We start from the raw sequence: 23364 nt of genomic DNA, 5'->3' as shown, positions 1-23364 counted from the left end.
GATTTAGTCAAATTGTAGGGTCATCTACATTGGATTTGGAAGAGAAATATGAAGGGTAATCAATTTTCCATTGCAAACAGTATACATGGCACATAAGAAAAATATAATGGCAGAGATACTTCAACAGAGCAAATAATCAGAAAATGCTTCGAAAACCTAAATATACAGTGAACTTACAGCAGATGCCTATTCACAACTAAATAACATCATACACAATACTCGAAATGTCAGCCAATCAGGGGCTCGAAATGTCAGCCAATCAGGGGCTCGAAATGTCAGCCAAACAGGTTCATCAAAAGGCTCAACATTTTGCCGAATCAAATGGCTCGAAATATCGGCCAATTAGACCGCTCGAAATGTCGGCCAATTAGACGGCTCGAAATGTCAGCCAAACAGAGGGGTCGAAATTTCAGCCGAGCAGATGGATAGAAATTTCGGCCAATCTGACAGCTCGAAATTTCTTCCAATCAGACGGGTCCAATATATATATATATATAAATATATATATATATATATATATATTTTTTTTTTTTTTTTACAATAATAAAAAAGGATATACATAGTTCCAGCATGTACTATGTACGGCTTGAATTCAAAGGAAACATTGACAGCCTGTCTGTTATATATCTCACGCAATTTAGAACTATATCCATACTTTTGTGAGATGATAGGCTCGGATACTTCATTGAGAAAATAGCAAATAGCAGGGCAGGACATGACTGACTGTATGCTACAGTAGGCTATAGCCTACACACGAAATTTATAGCGTACCCATGCAAACCTATACGTTAAGGTTGATGTATTATTGCACGGAATTGACGGAAACACCGTTAAAATCACTAACGTCTGTGATTCCACAACGCAATAACGCCTAATCTCCGCTAACCCCTTGTCTCCACACAACGCTGCCTGTCTGCCTGTCTGCCTGTCTCATTACAGCCTCAGCTCTTACAACAGCAATGACACATTTGATGTTTTAAACTCTGATCAGATGTTTGTAATACCCCCGAATGTATACTTAAATGAGTCTCCTACACAATGATTCATGCTTTGATGCTCTGATACTATGAATACAACGTTTGTATTACAAACCGTGAGCTTAGAATGATAAGGTTCTATCTCCGTTTAGGGCAGTTCAGAGATATTGAGCGTCAACGTTTTTACATTCCATTATGTTTGTGAGATGGAACCTTTGTATTTGATTAATTACTAACTCAAAAATGTCAACATTTTAAAAAAAAAATAACAACACACAGGCATTAATAAACACCTAATGGATCAGATTATGTAAGAAACTCAATTTTGACAAAAATTGAGATAGAACCTTATACTTCTAACGTCACGAAACGCTCTCCACAGTTGTTATTGCCGTCCGTGTTGCATATCTGCGAGGTGAGACGAGGACACAGGCTGTCTGAGGGGCGCACCGTTACTGAGCTGGCCAGTTAAATCCCCGCCAGGCTATTTCAGCGGGAGGGGAGCGGAGCGGAGCAGCGCTCCAATAGGCGCAGACAACATTTTTTTTTATTGTGACCTTTTATCAACTTGGCAGGTAGACAACATCCACTCCCACCTCTGACGGACATACTGGAGTTCCTGAGCTCGATACACAGGACTGCTCCCCCCGACCATTGGACTTGAGACTACTAAAGGTTTAGACTAGAGGCACCATGTCTGCACTTAACGGTTCCGTAAACCTTCTGAGGAGCGCAGTGAGGTCTCAGATCGCCTCCAAAGCCCGTCTTTCATCGAAACCTGCGAGGCATGAGATAACGGCGGGCGTAAGTAATAATGCGGCAGGTTGTTGCGCACTTTCCTAGAGCGTGTGTGACACGCGCATAAAAGTTTGCGCATTCATTCATGACCAACCCTTTAATTACTAGTAAGCTGAAAAATACGTGTAGGCCTACGTATGTTTTGTTTGTATGTGTCCGTCGGATTTTCTAAACATTAACTAGATTGTGACTTGTCATTGCCATGATCTTCATGCGTAATAACGTCAGTTTGGCAAAGAGCCCATAATAGCGCCATTATTCCTTTAAGCCCGTTCACGTATTTACTTTATGATTCAATCTTTTTTTATTCACATTAAATAACTTGAAATAGATTGCGCAGTAAATAGTGAAAGTAAACTACGTTTGCCTCGAGTTCCTCGTTTTAGAATGATATGGGCTGTTTATACAGTATTTCCTGTCTTGTGATCAAGCTGTGCCTGTAGCCTACTTGAATTGTTGCCAATGATATGACCTTGATGACAAAATATAGTCCGATTGTGCCTAGTGAGTCTTAAAGCTAGAAACCCTGTTCAATCTAGGCATGCTGTTATGGGGCAAGACATTTATGACTATCAGTGTAGTAAACATGCTCTACCTGTGCTGTCTTTCTCCAGCAACAAGCCTTTGCACTGATGACCATGTTTGTGACCATCCTGGGGCCCTCTGGGTGGGTCCTGGCACACCTGGAGAGCTACAAGACAAAGCACTAAGAAGCTTCTGTATGACCCACCGTGTCCCGTCCAGCCCGCTGCCTGCACCTTACTCCAGATGATGTCTCTTAATAATCTTGTAACACCTTAATAAATTAATGTACCAACCAACACCGCAGGTGCCTCGTATTCATATGTAACAGAACACAGAAGTTAACAAATGGTGTCGGATGGGCCTGTCTTGCTCAAGTCAGAGTAGTGCCCTTAGAGCACAATGCCCATAGAATAGCCACCATGGTTCTGATCTTGGAAGAATTCCTCTGTTCCCCCCCGGCCAAAAAGCTTCCCGCTCTGATGTCAACAGGTGTGCTGTGGCTGGCGCTGCAGGTGGATTAGTAACACATATTATTGTCGCTCTGCTAATAAACAACTGAATAAGTGACAAGTAATCAACTGTTGCAAGGTGTCTGATAAGGTCATACATTCAGTATAGGTTAGAGGACAGACTTTTGGACCGATGCCATTATGACATCAGGTTTAGGCACTCCCACTCCCACATTAGGTATTCACACATTGATGCAAAGCTGCTAGAGTCGGCTAGTAGCTGAAACACAACCTACATTATGACTCAGAGGCTAATCAGGGTAAGCCATCGTAATAAACAGCTACGGCCCAGACAGGGACTTAGAGTTCATGATTGGTTTAGTCTGTGTTGTTCTGAAGTTCCTGTCAGACAAATACTCTTAGTGAGACAACATTAATTCAGTTACTAGTCCCCCCTTATGCACACACCTACTATGTGCATTTGCTATATTAAATGATATGACTCCAAAATGACCCAATCACAATCGTCACAATTAACAATTCTGGTAAAGGCTCAACTATATCCGAAACAATGACACTTGAAATTGCTGTGTTGGAATGAACGCCTTAAATTAATTTTCTATCTTAGACTGTTGAATTGCAGTATTTAATTTCTTTTTCTGAGTGGGGCAGTCCCACATGCTTTTTTTTACTTTATTGGACAGATACAGTGAAGACAGAAAGGAAGGTAAGTAGAGAGAACATGTCAACAGGGCATGGGCCGGATTCGAACCCATACCGACATGGGCATAATGTATGCACTGTAGACCATGGTGCTGGACCAACCCAGGCCACCAAGAAGCATTTTCTAATAGAAAATAATCTTGCTCACCCACCAGATGGCAGTATTTCCCTTGTAATCTAGGGCATGCAACGCCAGTCCTCAGAGGCTGAATTGGGGTCACACTGGTTCTCCAGCCCAGCCTTACCTCACCTCACCAGATTCAACTCCTAAACTAACCATAGTCTTCATTTTAGACATTCAGGTGTTCATTAGGTTTGTTAGTGTTGGACTTGAAGCTGTTTGGTTGCCCACAATATAATCCAACATTTCAAAGAATCCTACTGCACTTGCTAAACCATTTGCCACTTTCTTTTACCTAGCACCCAGGTACTTTAGGCTAGATAGATTGTCCACAGTTCTAGATTACAGACTTTGTTTGGCATATCTCTTGGGGGGAATCCAGATACACAGCTCCCACTCTCTTATCTCACACAGTTCACAATAACATTGTGACGCTCTGATACCATCACAGCACTCACTCTCACACACAGTTAGAAGTCATGGGTTAATGTACTGGCTGGTTTGACAAGACAACTCTCTGACTACTTTCTGACAACTTTGGCGATACGAAATGTATACAACATTACTGCAGCTCGAGTTCAAATTATGAATAAATGTTGATATTTCCATTGTGATGTCATGCAGATAAGTATGAATTGTCTTATACCCATGGGCACCAAGTATATAGTGTATGCCAAGTATTTAAGTTGTTACCAGCATCTTGGTGTGAGGTACTATACAGTAGTTGCCAGACATATCGTATCCATTCGACCACTCACCTATTTACATTCATATAATTATCTCTAGATTAGCTGTATTCCCTTCAAATTACCCCTCTCACTGAGAGCTTTGAAGGGGGCCTTTGTTATGTGTTTGGGACCAATGAACCAGAGGCCTTGATAAGACTGGGCTTCCAACCAAATCCATTGCCATGCTCTTCCTTGAGTCATGGACATCTCCAGTTGCCTCACTAAGGCATATACCAATAAGGGCTTATGTGTATGCAGAGTAACTGTTTTCAAATACTGCACTACCGGTATGTTGAATGACGTTTTTATTTTATTTTTTTAAACATGGCAATTGTTATGACACATACACGAGAGACCACAGACAAGGATTTTGGAACATCTTTACTCAACCTCACATTAGAGTTAATAGATGTACAATACAATATAAATTAGGGTACAGTAAATATACATTTGGATTCTTTTTCATACATTAAAATCCCCATGTCACCATTTCAAATGATCATGTTTGCCTATCTGAGATAGCATGGAGGCAGACCACCTCAAGACAACCCTAAAACGTCAGGAAACATGAAGACGTCTCACAATAATATAATATATTGCTTGATTTACCGCTTTCTGTGCATTAATTGATCTCTAGATTGTTGTAGAGAACAATGCAACATTTAAAAAATTGCCCAATTCACTGAAACATGTGTACTCATCGCACGGTTTACTCTAACAATTGTACTCATAAACAATTTGAATAAATGTTCTGTAAATTCAGGAAAAAAGCACAGGGACCAAATGGACAGGAAACTGTTTCAATCTTTGTTATGCGATTGAACTAAATTCAAGTCAACTTGAAACAACATATACAAGATAGTTGCCCAATAGAGTACTGTTTCACCTTCAAAAGGCAAACAGCATTAAAACCAGGGTTCCATAGAAACTGAAGCAGCTAAAATGCCACCTAATAAGCACAACCCAGGGCACACCTTTGGGACTTAACAAGCTAGTTTACATTTCACATGCTACTCAGAAGCTGTACTTTTAGTACACAGTGGGCGTTTCGACTAACAGGGATCAAGGTGGGTAGACACTACACAACTCTATCTCAAGGAGATGGTCGTTCTTTCTGGTAAATCCCATATCCAAACATATCTGGGTGCTCTTTGGTTTGGTGGAGCCTATGGAGGGTATTCTGTGTGTCTTTAGTGACTTTTTGTCTCTACAATGTGTGAGTTCAATCTCATCTAGACTGAAAACCTCACACATTAACTCACTTAAATAAATGCTAATATTGTCACACAACTCCCTTAGCCTACAGAGCCCTTGCAACACATCAGATGAGGTGACAGTTATTTTACTCAATCTCCTCCTCGCTGTCAGAGTTGCGTTGTTGTTGTTGTTGTTGTTGTTGTTGTTGTTGTTGTTGTTGAGTGATGAATGGTCCCTGCCGGGTCATCTGCTCAAAGTCGGCGGTGCTCAGCTCCGTCATCGTTCCGTCCGACCCCAGTTTCATCGGCTGGATGAGATGACTCCTGACAATGAAATAATCACGATGTTGAGCTTATTATAAAACCTAGAGCTGCATTGCTGTGTTCCAACGGACAGTAGGTCTACTCATTGATAACATGATTCATGATTAACAAGTTGCGGTTGTTTTTATTATCCATGTGCACTTCTAGTTAGTTGTTGTCTTGTGTGTTACATGAAAGTAATGGACCAAGTAACACTAGCATACAGATACGTTGCTCTGCACAATATCAGGACTGAGGAGCTGAGCATTCCCGCTCTAACAGTGAATAAACAAAAACGGAGGCTGTTTTTTGTCACTGGCTGGATATATGAGCTGCTTCTGTGTAGGGTATTTTAACCATATTCATCAGTAATAGCAGAACATCAGGCGGCAAGTGGTCTGATTTTGACCTGGAGTGGTTTAAGCACCAGTTGACGGTCAGTAGCAGCTACTGCCTGAGGGTATGAATATTCTACGACCCTCAGTGACAGCAGATGAGAACTCCTACTGGAGGCCTGCAGCACTGCTGAAGTGAGCAGCTGAGGTGTCCAATGGGTGTTTTCCAGATTATTCTATTGGCCTATTCTGTGTTGGACTGGCACACTGATAACCAGATGATGTACAATGTCTGGAGTAGTGTTTAACACCCACATGATATAACGACCCTGTAATTGTCCCATAACCTGCAGAGAATCAGGATAGCATACTGTATCTGTCAGTGGCTATATTGTTTACCGAAGAACACTTGCATCCCACACACACCTCCCGCTGACACAGGCCACACTGGCTGTTCTCATAATGTGATATCACCAGCACTGGCCAGATACGTTGATACCCTATGAGTATAGTGTCTCTCAATGCAAATCTACATTACAAATCCAAATAATTTTCCCATTCTCAGTTCTCAGTAATCATTGTACTCATATATGGAGTCGTAGGTCAGCAGGTCTGTGAGAAATCAGTTGATCATATATTTAATCTATTTATTTAGCCTAATGATCATGTGATTACCACAGGATCTGGCACACCAGGTTCCACATCAACTATTGCTTACCTTTGGTGGATTACACTCTCCCCAGTGGTAAATACACCAGACTAATGTGTAACAGATTTGTAATGTATGGGCTACAATGTATATTATTTGCTGTGTTGGTGTTTGTGCTGCCGCTGTGTTTAGGAATGTAAGACTTGGATGTTGTCTCTGATGAGGGTGATCCCCCCCTAGGGGTATCTATCGCATTTGTAGTGTCATTTTCTTTTCTGTTTATTTCTGATATGTGACATGCCCCCCGCCCCCAGTTTTTTGTTTGTTTAAAAAAAGAAAAGAAGAACATGCTCTGTTATTGTTTATGGACGAAGTACTGCATATAGGGAAGTGCAAAACTAGTTTTCTACTCTTATCTGTCCCCACAGACACTAGTTGTTCGGATGCCCTGTTGAGTACATGTCTTTATGTGAAATTCAATAAAAACCAGAAAATAAACCAGAAAACGATTGTTTACCTGGAGAGTTTATCAAACATGTTGACCAGCTTCATGGCCTCCAGCTCCTTCTGCTCCTCAGTCATGCCCTCCATGGGGTTGGGCTGTTCGTCTTCCACTCGGCCTGTCACAGGGTTGATCCTGACCATGACAGACACACACACACACACACACACACACACACACACACACACACACACACACGCACACACGCACACACACACACACACACACACACACACAGGGATGGACATACCCTCAGTCAGTCTATGGATAACTTCAGTTGTGTGTCACATGTGTGATCTAGCCCAGCAGCTGATCAAGGGCTTGGTAATCAATTTAAACCAATATTTTAGTGCTGTGTTACACCAGCAATGTGCAACCTTGTGGGAAAGGCACCCCAAGATTGGAGTTGAAAACATCTGAGGTACTTGATTTCTGTCATGCATTCAGATTATCCTTATCAGTTAAGATGAATGCAAACAAGATTTCTCAACAACATGTTTTTACATATATGTACTGCAAGTATGACCAACATAACTGGAACAAGAATGCAATCTTAACTGTGTGTGTGCGTGTGTGCGTGTGCGTGTGTGTGTGTGAGACTCACTGAGCTTTAGCCTCCCTGTACTCCTCTGTGTCGCTGTCGTCATCCTCAGAGTAGGTGCCAGTGTCAGTCCCTCCTCGCATCAGCCCGCGGGCGGCCAGCAGACCTGCTGCGTTACCATATCCTGTATACTTTATGAACCTGGAGACTGTTAATGTTCTACATGTTAGTATGTTCTTCCCCTGTGCATAGAAATGGATTAAATAATTATAATTATTTTTATATAATAATATTATTATTATCATCATCATCATTATTTATTATTATTATTATCATTGTCTGCTTTTCTGTGTACAAACCACTCTTTTTGTACATATTATCAACCTGCAACCTGCTACTTGTTTAAGTCACCAGATATTGAGTTGATGTTCTACTCTATTCTGTCAACAACCTTTGTTCTACTCTATTCTGTCAACAACCTTTATTCAATACGAGGTGTTTCACACATAAAAGAACACTTTTCAGAGGAAATCTAGCTGCTCTGCTTTTTATACTGCAGACGTAGAATGCATACAATGCATCTTTTCTGCTGAGTAATAAAAACTCCCATTCCATACATACTTTTAACCCTAAACTATGGTTATTGTTGTTTTTATTAACCGTGCTTTTGTTTTATTTATTTATCTATTATGTTCTTGTTCGCTCCGTGGAATGTAGTGTCTTTGAGTACTGTGTATTGACCCCCACGGAGTACCGGGTATTGACACCAGCCCCACGGAGTACCAGGTATTGACACCAGCACCACAGAGTACCGGGTATTGACACCAGCACCACGGACAGCGGCCATTCCACCGGCAGGGCACCGTAATGATGCACGGCTGCCTTGCATCCTGCAATCAGGATGGCCGCGGGAAGCAAACCGCGGGCTCGCGTAGCCCAACGTGCCACACGTGCCCCTTACGGGAGGCACAGATAAGGAGGAGTGGAGCTGCCGGTCACAAAGGGGGGAGAGCCAGTCTCCGGCTGAACAATCCTGTGGCAAATGGTATTAATGTGTCTTCTCTGTCAGCAGACTGATCCAGGGCATAGCCCGTAAACAGAGTGGAGAGAGAGCTCGACAGCTATCGAGTGGAGCCTGTAGCCCCTCCGACCCACCCAGATTTTTTTTTAAGTAATTATTTTCTGAGTGGGGCAGTACCACTCATATTTTTCAATTTATTGAACAGATACAGTGAAGACAGACAGGAAAGTAAGGAAGAGAGGGCATGTCAGCAGGGCATAGGCCGGATTCGAACCCATGCCGACACGTGTGCACTGTAGACCGCAGTGTTCGACCACTGGACCACCCCAGGCCACCCACTGGACACTTTTAACGCCAGGTGGTGATCTGAGTTGAACTTTATGCCCTGTACGAGTCATCTTTTATTAAATACACCCAGTGCGGCTGAACTGTTCCCTGTTGTCCTGTACCTTGGTTGTGCTTATACCTGGTCCTACGTAGTGGTCACTACAACTGATAAAAGCACTATACAAAATAAATGCATTATTATAAAAAAATATTATTTTTTATTTATTATTATATCTATTGTGTGAAAATAATGGAGCAACTGAAATAATTAAATTAAATGATAAAGGTTCATGTTAAACGAGTAGGCCTACAGTGTGCTTTGTAGAAATATATAGGCACTGTTTTCTATGTTGATCGAATGAGGACATTCTTCTTACCACTTTCTTTGCAGAGGACAAACAGGAACTCAGCTGCGCAGTTTTTGACATCAGTGTCAATGTATGTCATCAAGCGAACAAGCTTATTACGAAGGGCATCCCCCACCTCAGGTCGATTCATCACATCTCGCAGAGGGGGAAGTACCTACAGTTGACACACAATATATACACACACACACACACACACACACAATACATCAGGAACCCACTCATTGAGCAATGATTGACAAGCCACAAGACTGTAACTGACCCTCATCCTGAGGAACTTCCTGGTTTCTCTGTGGATGCGAGCGCTCTCTGTCAGGAGGTTCAGAGACGGGAGGAGGGTCTCCTTCAGCTTGTTACCCTGGAGACAGAGAGAAAGAGATACATTTATTTGTGTATTTGTCAAGTTCCAAGCACAAGACATTGCAAGTGCCAGAGATTAGCCTGATTCCAGATATGTACATGTACAGTATGTTCTTTAGCATTTAGCTCCTAACTCACACATTGTAATATCATCAACATATTATGTTTAGTCATGTCATATAGTCATAGTGGGGGTTGGCCACCTAAGCACATACAGTATCTGGAAACAGGCAAACCAGAGATAGCTACATAGATCATTTATTTCTAGCAGTGGGTCCTGTCATTTGACATAACCTACATTTTACATATCTTCAGATGATGTGGAGGAGAAGAGGCGCCAGTTTCATTAATGTGATTAGAGTCCCAGCTGTGTCCTGGCTGTTTTTAAGACGATCCCTGAGGCCCTGAGATGCTTTCCATAACACCCGTCTCGACAACAATAACAGCTCAGTAAGAGACGTAATTACATAACAGCCACACAAGCACCCTCTGCAGGCTAACCATTCCACTATCCATAAACAACTGACGACAAGAGATGGGCCACAGAGAGAGAAGAAAGTTCCGAGAAATATAAGATATCTTTAATCCAGCAGACATGAAGTCTATCCAAATGTAGGTTGCATGCAATGCAAGTGTTTAAAGCATCCTTGTAAAAACATGTTGACGTGAATCATATTCAAAAGATGGAGTTGCAATGTTCATAAGGATGGAATTTAATCTTATTCAAAGGATGGAATTGCAATGTTTTTAACAGTGCCTTATTTCAATAACTTAATTGCCGATGCATCTACAGTACCTGTGTGGGAAGTCCTACTCCTGCCTAAAGGGAGAAGCAGGTTTTTACAGAGCTCAAACCACCATGTTATTTCATTCGACGCGCCAGATAAAGATGTCTTGAACTCTTTCGCTGTATTTAAAGGTCGTACTGTTGTACGACACGGCCCCACCTTGTCTAGCCTCTTCTCCATGAAGTCCAGCAGCATGTTGACAGCGTCCATGTTGACCCCCATGTACTCGATAGAGCCCTGCTGGACCTTGGGCATGAGCAGCACGTCCAGACAGGGCAGAGGCAGGTTCCCCAGCAGGTTCACTGCATGGCTGCAGGTAGGGGGGGGACAAGACACACAATAGGAGGGAGAAAACATCTAAAGTATGTGGTTGTGTCTCAGGGCAGGAAACATTTTGCCAAGTTTGATCTGAGCGTCACAAGCTAAGGTCACTTGACAGGACTTGGACATGATTATAAGACAGTAGAGCTTCAAAAGTGTCTACCTTTGGCCTGTTTCAATCGAAAGCTAAATAAAGTGACTTGTATAATGTGTGTGTGTGTGTGTGTGTGTTGTTGACCCCTCTCACCTGTGGAACTCCTCTGTGCGGTCCTCTCCGTCAGCTGTGCTCATGAGACAGTGTCTGAGGATGGCCCCCAGGTGTCTGTAGGACGCTGCCTCCTCCTGGAGGAGAGATAGAAACAACATCCTTGATGATATCATATTAGATGTACTCCCACTGCATACACAACACAATGCAACAGTACAATGCACAGCGTCACTAATATAATAGGGTGATAATGGGCGGTTGAGTTCCACCCAATGCGATATATAGCACAATTTACAATAAAAAAAAAACATTATCGTTATCATCATTTTATAGATACATCATAGATCATTGATCATCACGGTCATTATTGTTATTATTTCTTTAAAAGATCACCTATCAGGCTACACACATAAAGCCTCAAGAAGCTATGAAGGACGGGCCTCCACTGTCAGTCCTCACCTCATCCAGCTTGCGGCGGTTGGTGTCGAAAGTGATGTTGAAGAGGATCTTCAGGATCTCCATGGCACGCTCTATCTGTTCCCTGCTGAGGGGCGGCAGCTCGGCCAAGTCCTCCGCGTCGGCGCGCGCCACCTCCAGTGTGTCCGGCCAGCACAGGCCCAAGGTGGCTTCCAGGGCGTCGGCCAACAGGCTGACCCCCCGGAGCTCCCGTGCCAGCTGGCTACGAATGTCCTTGCGCAGGGCGGTGAGGAGGAAGGTGAGGCGCAAGTCGAAGAACCGCACCTCATGGTTCCACTGGCCCTCGTGGCACTGCTTGAGGCGTTCTGCGATGCCCACCATCAGCTGCAGCTCCGACCCCACTTCCTGCGCCTCCGCGTTGCTGAAGATGATGTTGCAGATGCACTTCAGGGCCTCCACGATCACGTCCAGGTCGGGGTTCTCGGGGGCGCCGTCGTGACCGTGGGTGATGCCGGCATGGTGGCTGAGGGTCTGGAGGGCGTCAAATGTGATGAAGGGGCCCAGGCTGTTCTTGTCCCGTGACAGGATGCGGATGGTCTCCAAGCAGGCCAGCTGGCAGGACGGCTGCAGGTCCCGCTCCAGGAAACCCAGCACTAGCTCTCCCAACCTCTAGGGGGCGCAACGCATCACAACAGCATGACTAACTGTGAACAAACACAGTAGTTCCTTTTATCATCAAACACACTGCTGCTTGTGTTCCAATATCCATGCTAGCATGGCACATGTTCGAATGAAGCAATGTATTGGTCACACATTCTAAATGGTATATTAGTAGTGTGGATATTGGAACATAGCCAACCTGTCTGTGCCATCTCCCCAGACACTGATCTTGGATTATGCTTGATATGCTGATCCTAGATCAGTGCCTATAGGGGCAACTTCATCCAGGAGCTGGTTTAACATAACCCCTCCCCCCCCACCTACGGCCCCTGCCATCTCCCCATTCAGGGTGGGCGAGCAGTGTCCTGTTTTCATGAGGTCCAATATACTGTAAATGGGGAATGTCTAGGTGTTAACATTTTCTTCATCCATGGCCTCTGGTGAATTCTGCATTAGCTATGGGCCTTAAGTGGAGCACTCTGTTTTGAACTACATTTTCGAGTTCACAGAGCTAGTTTCAAACTAACCTATTTCTGTGTGCGGTGAAAGAACACATTCATGCAGATGCCAGCCACTCTCTGACTTTCTGAGAAAGTCAGCAGTACACTCTAAATATATATACACACACCAGGGACAAACCGAGAACTGTCTCTTTTGACTGAGGACAGTAAGCAGGAAATCTTGCCCATAGGCCATGAGAATAACTGGCAGCTTCTTAAACAATACTGTCACACTGTCAAAACGGGGCCGTGTGATTTCATAAGGTAACCACTGCCACCCAATATCAACCCTGTAAAAAGGAGACAGTTTAATTCCCATACTATAGATCTATTTCAGTTGGATCATGTTGCATTAGAGCCAAAAGGCATAAAATAAATAGTTTATCCCATGTATTTTTACATTAGCAGAACAGAGCAGAACATTGCAATTGTTTAGCAGCTAAAAATTAGCTCATCTCCATAACTAGATGCGCCACGGTCTGGTGAAAAGGTCCGCATGCCAGCAATTCTCAAGTCTCGCAAATGACCAAAAAGCTTAAGAAAGATTAAATACTTATAGTCAATTAGATTCACTGTATCATCTGCCGTCCTGTTCGTAGGCCACTGGGTTAGTCATATGTCTTGCAAACAACATATGTTTTAGGACATGTCCAAAAGCAAGGACTGTGTGATCATCTAATTATGTGTAGTTATGTGTTTTTAGCATGTTTTTATGTGTTCTGGTGTGCTAAACATGCAGTTAGATGTTAATATAGCAGCTACCTTTTTAGCTGCTAGCTAGCTACCAACGAGATGGTTGCAAACGCGTGTTTTGATTCAGAGCGATTTTCTCCCATTCTCCGTTTGAGGTATACCAACATTCCAATAAGCATATCTTCTTCAACTATTTTCAGATGTCAATGTATGACAATCTGCACTTTGAGTCTGGTGAACTTAGGGACTTTTTCACCAGACCCTGTCACAAATGAAGTCCTTGAGTCTGTCCAGTAGACACGAGCACTCTGTGATAAGAGTACGGTAAAGTGTGTACCCCGCGGGGCCTGAATGTGCGTTAAGGGCCTGAGAAACAGAATTATAGCTGCCTCAGTCAGGGGTCTGGCCACCGTCATCCATCACTAGAACAGAAAAGAGAGAGACACTGGGGAGGACTGGGACACCATTACTTTTAACAGACAGAAGAGAAACCATCCCTTTAACAGGAACAGAGTAAGGACACCATCCCTTTAAAGAGACAGAGGAGGGACACCATCCCTTTAACAGGAACAGAGAGACACCATCCCTTTAACAGAGACAGAGGGACACCATCCCTTTAATAGAGACAGAGAGACACCATCCCTTTAACAGAGACAGAGGGACACCATCCCTTTAACAGAGACAGAGTAAGGACTGTTCCCTTTAATAGGAACAGAGACGCCATCCCTTTAATAGGAACAGAGACACCATCCCTTTAATAGGAACAGAGACACCATCCCTTTAATAGGAACAGAGACACCATCCCTTTAATAGGAACAGAGACACCATCCCTTTAATAGGAACAGAGACGCCATCCCTTTAATAGGAACAGAGACGCCATCCCTTTAATAGGAACAGAGACACCATCCCTTTAATAGGAACAGAGACGCCATCCCTTTAATAGGAACAGAGACACCATCCCTTTAATAGGAACAGAGACACCATCCCTTTAATAGGAACAGAGACACCATCCCTTTAATAGGAACAGAGACACCATCCCTTTAATAGGAACAGAGACACCATCCCTTTAATAGGAACAGAGACACCATCCCTTTAATAGGAACAGAGACACCATCCCTTTAATAGGAACAGAGACACCATCCCTTTAATAGGAACAGAGAAGGGACACCATCCCTTTAACAGAGACAGAGAGACACCATCACTTCAGGGACAGAGACGATAATGGCCTTTCCTCAGTTCTCCACTCACTTCCTACAAAAACTCATTAGAGGAGGAGATCCAGGTTAGATATTCTCCTCCAGTGCTTTTTGAGAAGTTAGCAGGCAGAAAACGGAGCAGAGGATACGAGGGTTTGAGGATCGAGTTTTGAATCCCTTTAACATAGGAGAGACACCCTGCCTTTAACAAGGACAGGTGAGATACGCCATCCCTTTAACAAGGGCAGGGGAGATACGCCATCCCTTTAACAAGGGCAGGGGAGATACGCCATCCCTTTAACAAGGGCAGGGGAGATACGCCATCCCTTTTAACAAGGGCAGGGGAGATACGCCATCCCTTTAACAAGGGCAGGTGAGATACGCCATCCCTTTAACAAGGACAGGGGAGATACACCATCCCTTTAACAAGGGCAGGTGAGATACGCCATCCCTTTAACATAGGACAGGTGAGATACACCATCCCTTTAACAAGGACAGGGGAGATACGCCATCCCTTTAACAAGGGCAGGGGAGATACACCATCCCTTTAACAAGGGCAGGGGAGATACACCATCCCTTTAACAAGGGCAGAGGAAAGATAACATACCGCTAACAGAGACAGAGGGACACCATTATTGAATGTTTTTCTGTTTTCTGTACTGAATGTTTTCTGCCCTAACTGAGCTGTTTGACAACAAAATTTCCCCATTGGGGACAATAAAAGGTTTTCAATCAATCAATCAAACCATTACTCAAACAGAGCCAGGGTAGAGACACCATCCCTTTAACAGGGAGTACTGTTGGAGCTCACAGCAGAACACACCTGCCTGGCAGAGACTGGCAGCATCATGCAGCCGCTGAGTCAGACTAGATGTTTAGATTGACATCTCGCTCAGCTTGCCTGTGTTCTTTACCCAAGGCCATTTTGATAATGAAAATGGTCCTCATTAAATTGTATTTGGTATGTACTGTATGTTACCAGAGTTTGTCTATTGATAATAGGCTTGCTTCTAAGCTGTCCTTAAGTGATAACAGACAAACACAGTGCGTTTGCATGCCAAAACAATGCATTCTGCTGTGTGATTAGTATTGTCGCTGGCTAAAAGACCTCTTTACTGAAATCAACTCCCCATAGATAGTGACTGCCTAGCTGGCTTGCATAATGTCTTCTGATGGCAGCCTGCATTTTCAAAGCCCTGCCTCAAGTCCTCATCCCACACAGTCAACTTTGACATGACTTGGACAACTATCTGCATTTATGGAGAGAGGGATAGTGTATGGACATGGTCAAAGGATGTCCAAGTTGACCAAATAGGATAGGGTTATTGAATTGTTATGATGGGTTATCAAACTATAAGGCTATCCTGAATTTCTGACAAAATGGTGTCAACATAGACAGATCCAACAGGCCAGGACTCAGGAGGAACATGGAAGACATTTTGTAAATAGATGGGTAATGGGAGTGTGTCTAGGCCTGGTAGATTGACAGCCAGAGTTGCTTTAGGTTGATCCCCATGAAAACAGTGTTTTAGGTCTCTAAAGAGCTCTAGATTTAATAGTTCATCGCAGAAACCCAGAGTTTATTTCTTAATTTATATGTAATTACAATGGGTCATACTAGGTAGCAGAGGAAAGGGGGTTTATACCTACGCCAAATTATTTAATACCCAATAGTAAATGCATTTTGTTTCAGAGATAAACTTTGGGTGAAAGTATTCTAGAACATACATGTCATCTTCACACTTATACCTCTTGTAACCTTCCATCCTAATACACAGGCATGCAAGAAAGAGATGAAAAGAGATAAAAGAGAGAGAGAGAGAGTTAAAGGATAAGAATTTCACAACATAGATATACAAGGACTCACATTATCTGGTATTGACTGATGATGTGGATGTTTTCAGTGCAACAAAAATTAAAACCCTACCTCTCTATCTTCCTCTTCCTCTGAATTAAATGTGAAGCATTGACTCTTCTAAAAAGCAAAAACAGATAAGAAAAGCATAATATTAAAAATACTTACACAACCTGTCACAACAAAAGCAGATATCATATCAGTGCAACAAGGGGGAATTAGCATAATGGAACACTCGTGTTCCAGGAAGGAATGCCTCAGAGCAGTTTGTTCTTTTGCCCTTGCAATTCTGATTTAAAGGTGTGTGACATTGTCTTCAGACAGGATGCCCAAAAATATGTGAGGTAATGTTTTATCTGACTAAACCTCAGTGAAATACTAAGCTCACGTCAGGCAAGAGCCATTTAGATGGACAGGATTTGACAGAGCCACAGGATTCTATTTGTGTAGCCTGGCAGTCCTAATCCTATTGCGTCAATATAAACCCAAATAGGTCTTGGGCTGATTGCTTTTGCTTGGTGAACTGTCTCTGAGAGGTAACTTGGGGAAGGAAAAGCATGCGTTGTGAATGGCCGTCTGGTTCTGGTGATGTACATAGGGTTAGGGTAACTCTGACTTTACATTCGTATTTCAAAATTACACACCAATGAATGGTTGCATGGCAAAATAAATTAGTGCATTGGAGAGTCTGTTAAGATGCAAACAGATGGATGGAGCTTGTCAGTACAACTAATCTATGACACAACAATATCTACAGCACCAGTCAAACGTTTGGACACACTTCCCCATTCAATTGAATATATATACATGTATATATATATATATATATATATATATATATATATATATATACACACTCACAGAACACTTTATTAGGAACACCATACTAATACTAGGCAGGGCCTCCCTTTGCTCTCAAAACAGTCTGAATTCTTTGTGGCATTGATTCCACAAGATGTTGGAAACATTCCTTTGAGATTCTGGTTCATGATGACATAATTGCATCACACAATTCAAGATTTTTCAGGTGCACTTACAAGCTGTGATGCTACCACATCCCAAAGGTGTTCTATTGGATTCAGATCTGGTGACTGGGAAGGCCAGTGAACTCTTGGTCATGTTCATGAAACCAGTTTGAGACAACCTTTGCTTTGTGACATGGTGCATTATCATGCTGGAATTAGCCATTAGAAGATGGCTAAATCGTGGGCATCGTGCACATGGTCAGCAACAGTACTCAAATAGGCTGTGGCATTCAAGCGATGTTTGATTGGTGTTAACACCAAATTTGGACACACTTCCCCATTCAATTGAATGGGAAAGTGCGTCCAAAGTTTTGACTGGTACAGTGTGTATATATATATATATATATATATATATATATATATATATATTCCATAGGCCTGTATCAGCAGAACACACTTAACTGAGCATATAAGCATACAATAATATTCAACATAGCCACTTTCCAAAACAAATGTTGAATGTGAAGGTTAGGAAGTGAGAACATTGACTACATAGGGTCTGGGATTGGTTGCCCAGGCGATAGCCTCCACAGGGTAGGAGGGCAGTCTGGAGGGAGACGAGGGATCAGCCTGAGAGGATCTGAAGGCTCAAAGTTCCTCTGTTTATTGCGTGGGGTTACCCTGATAATTCAGTACAGATCATCCCACTGTATTAATGTATTAATAACAAAATGTATGTATTAATAACAACACATATTATTCACACAATATCAAGAGAGGAATTCATAGCTTTCAGTCACGTGGTTTCTTCCCTAGCAACCACCGACCTGACGGGCAAAAAGTATCATAGCAACATCACTCAACATGGCGATTTACCGGCTGCCTACTATTTAGACCACCTCACCCATGAAGAACTATCAAGATACACGACGGTGATAGGAGTAGAGGATCGACTCCATTCAAAAACGTTTGGATTCCATGTCTTCTCCTCTATCCGGACACGTTGGAATTATTTTCCTAACCCCCGGAGAATCAAAGTTATTAACCCGCAAAAGGTGCGTCCTTGACCGGCTTTCTCCGTGAATAACACCGGTTATGGAGGTGGTACAAATACAAGACTATTATTGCTAAATTCACCATCAGTATACGGTCATTTTGAGCCCTTAACCACCTCGCTGACACCCCGAGAAGATATACTTTTAATACGAAACTCGATCAACCGGGCGTTCGGGAGTTCTACCGCTGCTGGACGGAACTCCCGCTGACAGCGGGTCGAGGGGATATTTCTACCCGGGAATTCGCTCCTTGCTGTGTCCACGGTGATAGGAGTGGAGGATCGACTCCATTCAAACACTTTTCGATTCCCTGGCTTCTCCTCTTTCCGGACACGTTGGAATTATTTTCCTAACCCACGGGAAATCAAAGTTATTAACCCGCAAAAAGTGGGTTTTGCCCGTGGGTTTTGCCCGCAAAAAGTGCCTTTTGCCCGTCAGGTGGGCGTTTCCACTATGCTGTGACGTCACATGAAAGCTATGAATATGTAGCCTTATTATAATAATAATAATATATATGTATACATGGCATCATGATTCTTAACATCGCCGATGATGAGGGAACAATTGTGTTTGTTGGGTGGGTTGAAGTTGGCCACATTTTCAAGCCTTATACAGATTATTATACCAAGTATAATAACAAGAGTGCGTCTATTGGCAATGCTCTCCACAAACCGGTCCGTACTACCAGTATACACACCTCTAGGATCATAAAACCTAAACATTTCTATGCTGTCGTTGAACAAAACACTCGCATTGTTCTGTTACAATTGACTACCACCACTTCATGATGGCAGGTGTGACATCATCTCAAATACAATCTTATTGACATCAAATTGCACTCAATAGTTTTAACTCAAACTAAAGGAACACATTACACGCAGCTTTCATTTAAATTCCTTCTTGATAATTATGTTGAAATTGTTACCTCTTTATTATACGTCTGCAGTGCAATCAATGCGGCATCTTGATCTCCCGTTTCCATATTTTCTATGATGGCATTTAAATCCATTTTCATAACTGTGTTCCAAGTACACCCGAATGTTATCCGCCTTGCCGACAATCATGTACGGGCTCTTGCGATGGCAATATGATCATATGACTCACACCGTTATCTTCACTCTCCTGCTCTGATCCCTGGAACTCCAAAGCCGGGATGATAAGATTAGCGGAGGATTGCGAATGTACCGCAAAGCATACCGGGATTTGTAGTTTATAATAGGCTCCTACGACATAGGCTACTATGGATGGACATGGATGGACTTGATCCGTAACATGACATAATGCCAATGTTATTATTAGAGACATTTACAAAACTATCTGAGATAATTACATAAACGTTATCAATTAAATATTATTTTTTTTTTCACCCGAGGCCTAAATGGTTAACTTCAAGTAGCCTACAGTATTCCTAGTAAAATTGCCAATGTCCACTTGCTACTCATCCCCTCGTAAAACCGGCAAAATGTAGCCTGGAATGCGGACAGGTGGGACATTAAAGAGGTGCACTGTGGTAGGCTAGTGCTATAATGATTGATGTTATATCCTGAGGACTAGGAACCTCACCTGTATAACATGACATGTACTACTCAGACAACGGCTGTAACTTGAGTATTTATTGTTATCTACTGTGGAGCCCCACGTTAGATCAACATAACAGTACAACATGGCATCTTCAATACCCAGTATGCATAGCGTTAACAAAACCATGGCAACAGTGAATACATCACATCTCCTCCCCCCTTACAATAAATGTCCCATTTAACATCAGCTAGAAAATCTTCAAATAACACCATAACCCTATAGATGTCTGTTACGTTTCTCAATAGGTTCTATGTGTATACAATAATGTCGGATCCAGGTGCGGTGTAAGTAAAGAATGAGACGGAGATATAATAAAATAAAGATTCTCTTTACTGAGACGTATGATTCGCAGGTACAAACATAACTCTTAGACGGAACAACAAAAGGGGAGCAGTAGGGCTCAGCACGTAGGTAATAATAACTAAGGCACTGCGGTCAATAATAAAGTGCACGAAAACTAAAGTTTGAGCAACGGGGCTCCAAAGGAGGTACAAGGTTGCAAACTAGCAAACAAAGTCAAAGTTCAAATTACGTTCCGGGTAACGGATATGTGAAGTGGTAATACATACACAGGGTTCTGAAGCATTCCAAACGGGGTAACACAAGTGATCGACTGACAAGGGAACAAGGAAATGGGACACACCTATATACACAGACAAACACTCACAGGTGACAACAATCAACAGATAATTAGTCCAGGGCTGGAGCACTGTCGCTCTTCGACCAGTAGAGGCGATGGGGAGTCCTCTTCGCTGGCCCCCCTTGTAACAGTGCCCCCCCCTGACGAACGGCACCAGAAGTTCATCCGGGTGCCTCGGGATGGAGCCGGCGAAAGTCCGTGATGAGGCTCGGGTCTAGAATATCCCGCCGAGGCACCCAGGTACGCTCCTCAGGCCCATAACCCTCCCAGTCCACCAGGAATTGGAGGCCCCTCCCCACCTTCCGGCAGTCAATAATCCTGTTAACCGTGTAGGCAGGTTGTCCATCAATGAGACGGGGCAGGGGGGCGGGGCGGGGTGGAAGGGCCATGGGGGAGAAAACAACGGGCTTGAGGAGTGATACGTGGAAGGTGGGGTGAACTCGCATGGAGGGTGGGAGTAGCAGTCTGTAGGCCACGGCATTGACCCGCCGCACCACCTTAAACGGCCCCACGAAGCGAGGAGCCAACTTGCGTGACTCCACCCGGAGGGGAAGATCCCGGGTAGACAGCCAGACCCTCTGACCAGGACGGAAGACCGGGGCAGGACGGCGCCTGCGGTTGGCCTGGCGTTGGGACCTGTCCGAAGCCCGCACAAGCGCCGCCCTCACCCGCCTCCAGGTACGGCGACAGCGGCTGACATGGGCTTGGACCGATGGTACAGCTGCCTCCTCCTCCTGCTCCGGGAAAAGGGGGGGCTGATACCCGTACTGGCATTGGAAAGGGGAGAGGCCAGTGGAGGAGCAGAGGAGGGTGTTGTGGGCGTATTCAGCCCACGCCAGCCGCCGGTTCCATGTCGCCGGATTGCTGGAGACGTAGCACCTCAAGACCCCCTCCAGGTCCTGGTTGACGTGCTCCGTCTGCCCATTGGATTGGGGGTGGAACCCGGAGGACAGGCTGACGGAGGCGCCAAGGCTGGTGGCGAATGCCTTCCAGAACCTGGAGGCGAATTGAGGACCTCGGTCGGATACCATGTCCAGGGGTAGTCCGTGCACCCGGAAGACATGCTGGACCACTAGCTCCGCCGTCTCTTGGGCCGTGGGGAGTTTGGGGAGGGGGATGAAGTGCGCCGCCTTGGAGAACCGGTCTACCACCACTAGTATGGCGGTGAACCCATCAGATGGGGGTAGACCCGATATAAAATCGAGGGCTATGTGCGACCAGGGACGTTTGGGGATGGACAGGGGGTGTAGGAGTCCCGGCGGCCGTTGCCGGGAGGCTTTACTGCGCGCGCATAGGGCACAGGCTGCCACAAACGCACGCGTGTCCCCCTCCGCTGTGGGCCACCAGAACCTCCTTCGTATGAAGTCCAATGTCCTGGTGGCCCCTGGGTGACTGGTGAGGGAGGAGGCGTGCGCCCACTGCAGCAGTCGTGCGCGCGCAGTCCTCGGAACGTAAAGCCTCCCCGGCGGACCCCCGCCCGGGTCAGGCTCCCGCCTCAGCGCTGTCCTCACTACCCTGTCGATTCCCCAGGACACGGGGGCGACGACCAGGCCAGTGGGGACGATCGAATCCGTACTCTCCACCAGGTCCACAGGATCGAACTGCCTCGACAGTGCATCGGGCTTGGTGTTTTTAGAGCCCGGTCGATAGGAGATCGTGAACTGGAACCTGGTGAAGAATAACGCCCACCTGGCCTGTCGGGAGTTGAGGCGTTTGGCCCCCTGGATATAGGCCAGGTTCTTGTGGTCCGTCCACACTATAAAAGGGTGCGCGGCCCCCTCCAACCAGTGCCTCCATTCCTCCAGCGCGAGTTTGATTGCAAGCAACTCGCGGTTCCCCACGTCGTAGTTGCGCTCCGGCGCGGACAGCCTGCGAGAAAAAAAGGCACAGGGGTGAGTCTTATTGTCTTTGGCGCAGCGCTGTGACAAAACCGCCCCTACCGCAATGTCCGAGGCATCCACCTCCACAACAAAGGGTAGGGACGGGTCCGGGTGCACCAGGATGGGCGCTGAGGTGAAGCGCTGTTTTAATGCCGTGAACGCGGTGTCCGCCTCCGGGGACCAAGAAAAGGAGCGTAGGCTAGTCTGGGTGAGGGCTGTCAACGGGGCCGCTAAGGCGCTAAACCCGCGAATGAACCTCCTATAAAAGTTTGCGAAACCCAAAAAGCGTTGTAATTGCTTGAGAGAGGAGGGTCGGGGCCAGTCCAACACCGCACTGACCTTTCCGGGATCCATGAGCAAATTCCCCTTGTCCACCACGAAGCCCAGAAAGGAGACAGTGTCCACATGGAACTCGCACTTTTCTACTTTGACAAAAAGTTTGTGATGGAGAAGGCGTTCGAGCACCTGCCGCACATGTATTCGGTGTTGGGCTAGGTCCTTGGAAAAAATTAAGATGTCGTCGAGGTAGACGAACACCGAGTGGTCGAGGAGGTCTCGTAGGACATCGTTAACAAGCGCTTGAAATACCGCCGGCGCGTTGGCAAGGCCGAACGGCATTACCAAGTACTCGTAATGTCCTCTGGGGGTGTTAAAGGCTGTTTTCCACTCGTCCCCCTCCCGGATC

General features: G+C 44.7%; 1 protein-coding gene and 1 long non-coding RNA gene across 2 annotated transcripts; one reads left to right on the top strand and one right to left on the bottom strand.

Moving 5' to 3' along the window:
* The first annotated feature begins 1639 nt into the window (after positions 1-1639).
* Positions 1640-2598, top strand: LOC308170299. Its single transcript, XR_013937783.1, has 2 exons — positions 1640-1781; positions 2390-2598. It is a non-coding gene; the product is annotated as an uncharacterized lncRNA (long non-coding RNA).
* Positions 2599-5663: 3065 nt separating this feature from the next.
* ric8a (RIC8 guanine nucleotide exchange factor A) lies at positions 5664-19593 on the bottom strand (the record flags this gene model as incomplete). Its single annotated transcript, XM_080544651.1, has 11 exons — positions 5664-5841; positions 7322-7441; positions 7911-8055; positions 9573-9717; positions 9823-9918; positions 10868-11018; positions 11277-11371; positions 11697-12323; positions 16453-16470; positions 16631-16678; positions 19504-19593. The coding sequence occupies 11 exons, from the start codon at positions 19591-19593 to the stop codon at positions 5664-5666; spliced, it is 1713 nt and encodes a 570-aa protein (XP_080400777.1).
* Between the last annotated feature and the right edge of the window lie 3771 nt (positions 19594-23364).

This window comes from Nansenia antarctica (genome assembly GCF_963989245.1).
Source record: "Nansenia antarctica genome assembly, chromosome: 14".
In the NCBI taxonomy this organism is placed as follows: Eukaryota; Metazoa; Chordata; class Actinopteri; order Argentiniformes; family Microstomatidae; genus Nansenia; species Nansenia antarctica.
The sequence above is the reverse complement of the archived record's forward strand: the minus strand, read 5'-3'. Positions and strand labels throughout refer to the sequence as shown.